Source organism: Staurois parvus, unplaced genomic scaffold (assembly GCF_062004578.1).
Source record: "Staurois parvus isolate SC_StPar_1 unplaced genomic scaffold, SC_StPar_1.0 ptg000704l, whole genome shotgun sequence".
In the NCBI taxonomy this organism is placed as follows: Eukaryota; Metazoa; Chordata; class Amphibia; order Anura; family Ranidae; genus Staurois; species Staurois parvus.
The window spans coordinates 2,919,412-2,927,599 of NW_028318500.1; the positions used below are offsets into that span (position 1 = coordinate 2,919,412).

Consider the following 8,188-nt stretch of genomic DNA (forward strand, 5'->3'; position numbering starts at 1 on the left):
GGTATGATTCCATCTCTTTATTCATATATTCCCCTCCATTGTCAGTGCGTATTGTTCCAGGTTTCCTTTGAAACTTGTTGCTTGTCATAGCTACAAACTCTTGAAGTTTTTCTAATGTCTCACTTTTGTGCTTCATTAGATACGTTATTGTGTACCGGGAATAATCATCGATGAAAGTCAGTAAATACCTGTTCCCACCAGGTGTGATGGTTTTCATTGGTCCGCACACATCACTGTGTATCAGTTCCATGGGTTTAATGGTTTTACTCTGACTGGTCTGTGGAAGAGAGGTTTGGGTGGCCTTTGTTTTGATGCAACACGTGCACTTGCTGAGTGTGTGGCAAGGCAATATTTTCATGTCTTCTGATAGACGTCTCTTTGCAAAGTCCTTTATAGCTTCTGGGTTTCGATGCCCCAGTCTTCTATTATTATTATTATTATACAGTATTTATAAAGCGCCAATAGTTCGCTCAGCGCTGTACATTACAAAGGGAGACAGAACATGTGACAGAACAATACCAATACAATGCAAAACATGAGGGGATCAAGGGCCCTGCTCTTTCGAGCTTACAATCTAGGAGGGAGGGGGTGGTGGCACAGGAGGAGATAGCTGTGGGGGATGGAGTGGTAGGAAGAGTGGAGGAGGGAGGCAAGTTAGCAGGGGGTGGGGTAGGCTTCCCTGAAGAGATGGGTTTTCAGGGTGCGCCTAAAGGAGAGGAGAGTAGGTGATAATCTGATGGGTTGGGGCAGGGAGTTCCAGAGGATGGGTGACACCCTGGAGAAGTCCTGGAGGCGGGCATGGGAGGAGGAGACCAGGGAACTAGAGAGAAGGAGGTCTTGTGAGGAGCGGAGTGTGCGTGCTGGGCGGTACTTGGATATTAGGTCAGTGATGTAGTTCGGGGCAGTATGGTGGACAGCTTTGTACGTCAGCGTTAGGATTTTGAATTTGATCCGTTGCGCAATCGGAAGCCAGTGGAGGGATTGGCAGAGGGGGGTGGCGGAGACAGAGCGGTTGGAAAGGTGAATGAGTCTGGCAGCCGTGTTCAGGATGGACTGAAGAGGGGATAGCCAGCGGCGAGGCAGGCCAGTGAGGAGGGAGTTGCAGTAGTCGAGTCGTGATATGATGAGGGAGTGGATGAGCTGTTTAGTGGTTTCTGGGGTTAGGAACGTGCGGATTTTGGCGATGTTGCGGAGGTGGAGTCTGCACGAGTTTGTTAAAGATTGGACTTGGGGCTGGAAGGATAGGTTGGAGTCCAGAATGACACCCAGTACTCTGGCCTGCAGGGCGGGTTTGATGGTAGCGTTGTTGGATGTGACGGAGAAATCAATGGGGGGTGGTGTCCGGGCTGGGGGGAAGACAAGAAACTCGGTTTTGGAGAGGTTCAATTTAAGGAAGTGGAGCGACATCCAGTCTGATATGTCGCTCAGTAGGTGTGTGATTCGGGCTGAGACCAAGGGGGTGAGGTGGGGGGTTGAGAGATAGATTTGTGTGTCGTCGGCATAGAGGTGGTAGTTGAAGCCGTGAGAGTGTATGAGTTGGCCAAGGGAGGAGGTATAGATGGAGAAGAGAAGGGGCCCGAGGACAGAGCCTTGAGGGACCCCAACAGAGAGGGGGAGTGAGGGGGAGGTGGTAGCATTATAGGTAACGCTGAAAGAGCGTTGTGACAGGTAGGATGAGATCCAGGAGAGAGCAGAATCTCTGAGGCCGAGGGAGTGTAGTTTTTTGAGGAGGAGGGGGTGGTCGACTGTGTCGAAGGCCGCAGAGAGGTCAAGGAGTAGGAGCACTGAATAGTGTCCATTAGCTTTGGCGGTTAGCAGGTCGTTGGAGAGTTTGAGTAAGGCAGTTTCGGTGGAGTGTAGGGGACGGAAGCTGGACTGTAGGGGATCGAGGAGGTTGTTGTCGTTGAGGTGAGAGCATAGGCGGGTGTAGACTAGGCGCTCGAGGAGTTTAGATGTAAATGGGAGCAGGGAGATGGGTCTGAGGTTGTTCGGGTCATTGGGGTCCAGGGAGGGCTTTTTAAGTATGGGGGTGATGTGTGCATGTTTCAGAGGGGAGGGGAAAGTGCCTGAGGAGAGGGAGAGATTGAAGATGTGGGTGAGGGAGCGTAGGATGGAGGAGGAGGAAGGTCGTAGGAGTTGTGAGGGGATAGGGTCGAGGGGGCAGGTGGTGAGGCGGGCATCAGAGAGGGTCTTGGAGACTTCCTCGATGGTAGTAAGGTCAAAGGTGTGGAGTGTTGGGGGAGCTTCAGTATGAGGAATGTAGGGTGGGGTGGAAGAGGAGGTCAGAGCAGTGGTGGGGCCGTGGGAGAGGGGTGATGAGGGGGTAGCTGAGTGAGGGTGAAGGGGGTTGGAGAGAGTTTGAGCAGCGACGAAGTCCCTGCGGGTTATGTCGAGGGGGAGGGGGGATAAGGGGGTAGCTGTGTGAGAGGGGACAGGTTGAGAGGGCGTGTGAGTTGCGGCAATGTTCTTGCGAATTGTGTCAATTTTGTTTTTGAAGTGATTGGCAATCTCAAGGGCAGTGAGTGAGGTGCTGGGTGGAGGTGGGGGTGGAGAGAGTAGAGAGTTGAAGGCAGAGAAGAGTCGGCGAGGATTGGAGGAGAGGGCCTTGATGAGGGTCAAGAAGTAGGCCTGTTTGGCAGCATGGAGGGAGGAGGTGTAGGTGCGGAAGGCAGATTTGTAGCGGGTGAAGGCTTGTTTGGATTTGGTTTTGCGCCATAGTCGCTCCAGGGCACGACTTTGTCGTTTGAGGGTTTTGGTGTGATCAGTCTGCCAGGGCTGGAGCGGTCGGGGTCTGGTGTTGCGTGTGGTTAAAGGCGCTAGTGAGTCAAGGGCTGTTGAGAGCGCATTGTTGTAGGCGGTCAAAGCCAAGTCGGGGCAGGACAGGGGGAGGATGCGGTCGTGGAGTTGATCAGCTGCAGAGTGGAGGGAGGCAGGGTTAAGGTTGCGGAGGTTACGGCTGGTAGTAGTGTGACATTTGGAGGGGTAGGCGTTGGAGGACGAGGAGATAGAGAAGGTGATCAGGTTGTGGTCAGAGAGAGGGAAGGGGGTGTTAGTGAGGTTGTGGGGAGCACATCGGTTGGAGAAGACAAGATCAAGGATATTTCCGTCGGAGTGGGTGGTGGATTGTATGCACTGTGCAAGTGCAAAGGAGGAGGTTAGGTGGAGGAGACGGGCTGTGTCCGGGTTGTCGAGGTTGACATGGATGTTAAAATCCCCAAGAATTATGGTGGGTAGCTCAGAGGAGAGGAAGAAGGGTAGCCAGGAGGAGAAGTCATCCAGGAAGCGGGGTATGGATCCAGGAGGCCGGTATATCACAGCAATCTTCAGGGGGGTTGGGGAGAATAGTCGGACGCAGTGGGCCTCGAAGGAGGAGAAGGATAGGGAGGGGGGGTTTGGGAGGACTCGGAAGGTGCTCTGCGGTGACAGGAGCAGACCAACCCCACCACCTTTACGACCGTTAGGCCTGGGTGAGTGGGTCCAGGTGAGACCTCCATAGGAGAGTGCAGCAGGGGAGGTAGAGTCAGTGGGCTGGATCCAGGTTTCCGTGATCGCCAGGAGGTTGAGGGAGCGGGAAACAAAGAGGTCGTGGATGGCGGTAAGCTTGTTGCACACCGAACGGGCGTTCAGGAGTGCACATGAAAACGGGGGAGAGATTTTAGGGAGCAGGGAGACAGATACTAAGTTGCGGGGGTTGCAGTAGGACGTGGAAGTGGGAGGGTGTTGAGCGGGTGAGGGAGTTGGAGGGCCAGGATTTGGGGAGATGTCCCCCGCGGCTAGGAGGAGGAGAAGGGTGAGAAAGGTGGCATGGGAGCGGGATGTGCAGGAGCGTGAGAAACTCCTAGTGGAGGTGTTGGGGTCAGTGGGAGAGTGGAGTAATAGGAGGAGGTGGTGGGTGCCATAGAGGGGTGAGGGAAGCAGTGAGGACACGATATACAAATGTTTGGGAGGGGCAGAGGGATATAGTGAATGGAATTTGGGAACGGAGGAGAGGAAAATGAGAACGAGGAGTGGAAGAGACATTTTGGGGAGGTGAAGAGAGCAGTAGTAGGGAGATGATAGCAGTGAGGGGGAGATGTACAGGTTGTGGGGTGGAGCAGAGGGGTAGAGAAATGAGATTTGGGAACAGAGGGTAGTAATATGATGAGAAGAGGGGCGTATTATATAAAGGCACACAGAGTGGGTCTCAGGCATGTAAGAGGTTTCCCAGGGTGTTTGCTTGCAGTCTTCCAGCATGCAGTAGAGCTTCTAACTGTTGTTGTGTCTTCCTGCTGCTTGGGTTCTCCTGCTTTAGTTCAACTGCTGCGTTTAACTGCTTCTTCTATGCACTCGTTCGAAGCCGCACTCAATCTGAAGCAGCACCCCATCAGAGACTGTGCCCCCCATCAGAGATTCTATGCCACAGGTGGATGCACTTGTCATGTGGGTTATGAGTTGCCGCATTAGCCTTCTCACTTTCAGTGATGATTTTGTACAGATGTTCATTTAATCTTCCTCTTGCTAAAATTTGCTTTCCATTTTGAATTGTGCATTCATTACCTCTGAACTGGACAGTGAGTCCATTGCTTGCAAGGGTTTTAACTGATAGGAGGCTTCCTTCTAGGCTTGGAACATATAGAACATTCTTTACAAGGATGCTCTGCTTGCCCCCTGATGGCGTTTTGCAGTTCAGAAATCCCTGACCTTTACTTTCTGCTGTAATACTTTTCCCATTTGCTAGGAAGACTTTATCTTTTACACTAAAATCAATTTCTGTGAAGAATGTCTCGTCGCTTGTCATGTGACTTGTTGCCCCTGAATCAATGTACCATCCATGTGAGGTACTATTCTGAGTCACTTTAAAAGTACCACTCCATGATGCACTTTCATTTTCTTTCATGACTGCTTTAGCTCTTTCTCTTGTGGGTAGCTCCCACTTTCGCTGCTAAGCTTTCCAGATTGAACAGTTCTTTTTCAGGTGACCGGCCTTTTTGCAGCGAAAACATACCCTGGTTTCTTTGCTTTGTCTTATGCCTTCCTGCACCTTCAGAGCTGCCTCTGGTCTCTCGTTCTCTTCACTATGCAAATTTTCCTTTCTTCTGCTGTATTCATCAATTAATTTTCCCTTAACATATTCTAGCGTCAGTTCAGTTTCCGGTCTAGTTTCTAGAGCATTTATAAGGGCACTGTATGATTCTGGAAGGCTGCACAGACTTAGCGCCACAACATGGTTGCCTTTTATTTCTTCACCTATTGCACCCAGCTGGTCCACAATTTCTAGCATAGCATTTACATGTTCACCCATTTCCCGCCCTTTTTCCAGCCTCATCTTATACAGTTTGCGTAGCAGAAATAGTTTACTGTTTAGGTTTGCACGTTCATGCAGTTTTTGTAATGCAGTCCACATACCTTTAGCTGTGCTTTCTTTCCTTATATGAATGAGCTGATCGTCCTCCACTAACAGGCTTATGACTGCTTTTGCTTGCCTGTTTTTTCTGTCCCATTCTTCCGGGTTGTCATTGGGTCTGTGTGTATCTAGTACCTGCCACAAGTCATCTTTGGATAACAGCATTTCAAGCTTAAACTTCCATAGCTGGTAGTTGGTGTTGTTGAGCTTTGCTATTGTAAACTTCATATCTGAAGCACTTGCCATCTTTCAGTGAATTGGTAGGATTGTAAATGCAGCACTTACTTGCTTGTAGTTTTCCTTTTTCCAGTGTCTGGAGCTGGGCCCATAACCTGTTGGTTATGTGTTATAGAAGACACTGGTAGAGATAGCAGAATTCAGACTTTACTTGTGTGGCTTAAGTTACAAACATACAGAGCACATTTCACAGCAGACTGTATAACACATTACTTCCTGAAGAGATGATAGAGAAGAGGAACAAACAAGTTTTCAGATATACACAACTAGTAACCTTTAGTGTATAGTGCCATCTACTGGTCAAGTGATATTAACACAGAAATACTATATATAGTACATTATAGTACATGCTGTTGTATTCCCAACATTCTCAACAGTGTCAGGCTCCTGAAGACTGTCTGTGTAGCTGTCTTCCCGAACCTCTGATACAGGCAGACAGTTACTGAATGACAATGAACTACCGAGAGTGCTCATCAGAACTACAAGCCGCCAATTGCAAAGGCTGACAGTATTTGTAGTTCACTAATTCACAGAACTCTGTGAATAAATGATACGGTCTTGTGGGTGAAGCCCTGCATGGCCACGCTCTTTTTGAAAACTGACAGCGGGTGCGGGGAGAAGATCCCTAGCCCACTGTCAAAGGGAGGGGGGATCAAGGGGAGAGCAGGTAGATGCTGAAAATGTTACATCTTAACCAACCAAAAGATAAAAATAAAAAAACTTTAGTGTGTCTTGGGTTCTAAATCTAGTTTGAACCCATACAGTGATTATGTGATCAAAATTAAGGTGGATCTTTTTAAAAAAGCTTCACAAAAACCGACACACAAAATAGGGTGGTGCACAGTACCAACCAAAAATTTATATAGATAGCGCTAAAGAGGCACTATCCTATAGAAAGCAGCCTCGCAAGGAAAACAACTGCAGCATATTGTGAAAAGATGTAAAAAAACAACCTTTATTAAATACAGATCATATATAAAAATTAAATTAAATTTTCCCTAACCACTTTTAAAATATTGAGGTGACCAGGTTGTCAGCCCCTATTTTAAAAGTAATTTGGGAAAATTCATTTATATTCGCCATTTAATGGTGATTAATTTTTATATGTGATTTGTATTTAATAAAGGTTGTTTTTTAAATCTTTTACAATTTGCTGCCGTTGGTTTCCTTGTGAGGCTGCTTTCTATAGATTAGTGCCTCTTTACCGCTATCTATATACATTTTTGGTTGGTACCATGTTACATCTTACACCCTAAATGTTCACAAAGGTGAACTTATCGTTTAAGATGACTGGAGTGACTATACAATGTTCATACTGTATGTGTCATTTATCATATGTACATATGTCTTTTAGGGTATTCAGTACAGTGCGTGGCTAAGCATACATCCCCCATTTGTTTTATTCTGTTCCTTTTTTCAGGAAGCTCTGGGTTATTGCTGTTTTCTCATCTTCTTTTTCACTATTGTGGCCTCTGGAACCTTCCTCTTCTTTGTCCTTCCTGAAACAAAGGGAAAAACCTCCCAGCAAATCACTTTGGAATTCAACAGATTGAACTTTAGAGGCCAAAAACCTCAAAAATCAGTAGAGCTTTCCACCAGTTTGTGAGCCATTGTGAACTGTCCACATAACGTCAGAATATACTAGTATTTAGAAGACTACAGTACTTTCTACCGATGTGACCTCGTTGACTAAATAACAAATTTGAGAAAAATATGATAATATCCTAACAGTGACTATTGTTATGTCTTTGTTTATTTCATAAAGTAAAGATTGTCTGAAAACAGTATCATGAATATGTTGTTACTCAAAGGAAACCTACCCTGGCAGATATAGATGGGCTGCAAATGCTAATTTACTTTGGAACCTGCTGGTTTCTGGCTGTCAGGCTAAAAATCAAATGTTTTAAGTCAGTGGCCAAGGAGAGGCTTGCAGCAATGAAGTAGTTCCAACCTACGTACTTGACCTGAGCTGGTAATTCAGACAGACAATGATGGTGGTGATGGTTGGGTACATATCATTTTTAGCCAGAAGCCAACAATAGGAGCCCACAAATCCAGATTTTTGGTAAAAGCTTTGCATTGCACTTGGTGATATAGGGCTTGGATGCAGCTGATCGACCGTGGAAACCCATTCCATGAAGCTCTCTAAGCACTGTTGTTGTGCTAATCTGAAGGTCAACTGAAGTTTGGAGGACTTTAGCTATTGACTCTGCAGACAGTTGGTGACTTCTGTGCTCTTCAGCATGCACTGACCAAGTACATGCACTGACCATTTTGCACAAGAGTGATGTAGAGGGAAGAAGTCCAAAATTTAAAGGGCCAGATCACTGCATATGGGATTATACAGAAATCTCTTCCAGGCTGTATAGAAGCACCGATCTAAGCAGCACGTTGAAATAGATATATCTAAAAGGGTCTCATAAAGGGAAAAAAGGAGCTTCAAGACCTGAATCACACAGGTCCATCCATTGAGGTGAGCACAGTGGTGAAAGGTGGTGGGTATTTTCATACACACATTTAGGGAATATAAGAGACTTAAAAAAGTGGAAGAACTATTTATTTGGATTA

The 8,188-nt window shown here is 47.0% G+C and overlaps 1 protein-coding gene across 1 annotated transcript in view; it reads left to right on the forward strand.

Annotated features, from left to right (window-relative positions):
• Positions 1-7,405, forward strand: part of LOC149445912 (solute carrier family 2, facilitated glucose transporter member 9-like) — a 53,911-nt gene extending 46,506 nt beyond the window's left edge. Inside the window, exon 12 of the mRNA XM_089653200.1 lies at positions 7,041-7,405. Within this exon, the coding sequence (XP_089509326.1) occupies positions 7,041-7,226 (186 nt within the window). The 3' untranslated portion in view covers positions 7,227-7,405. The remainder of the gene's footprint in view (positions 1-7,040) is intronic.
• Positions 7,406-8,188: the final 783 nt, after the last annotated feature.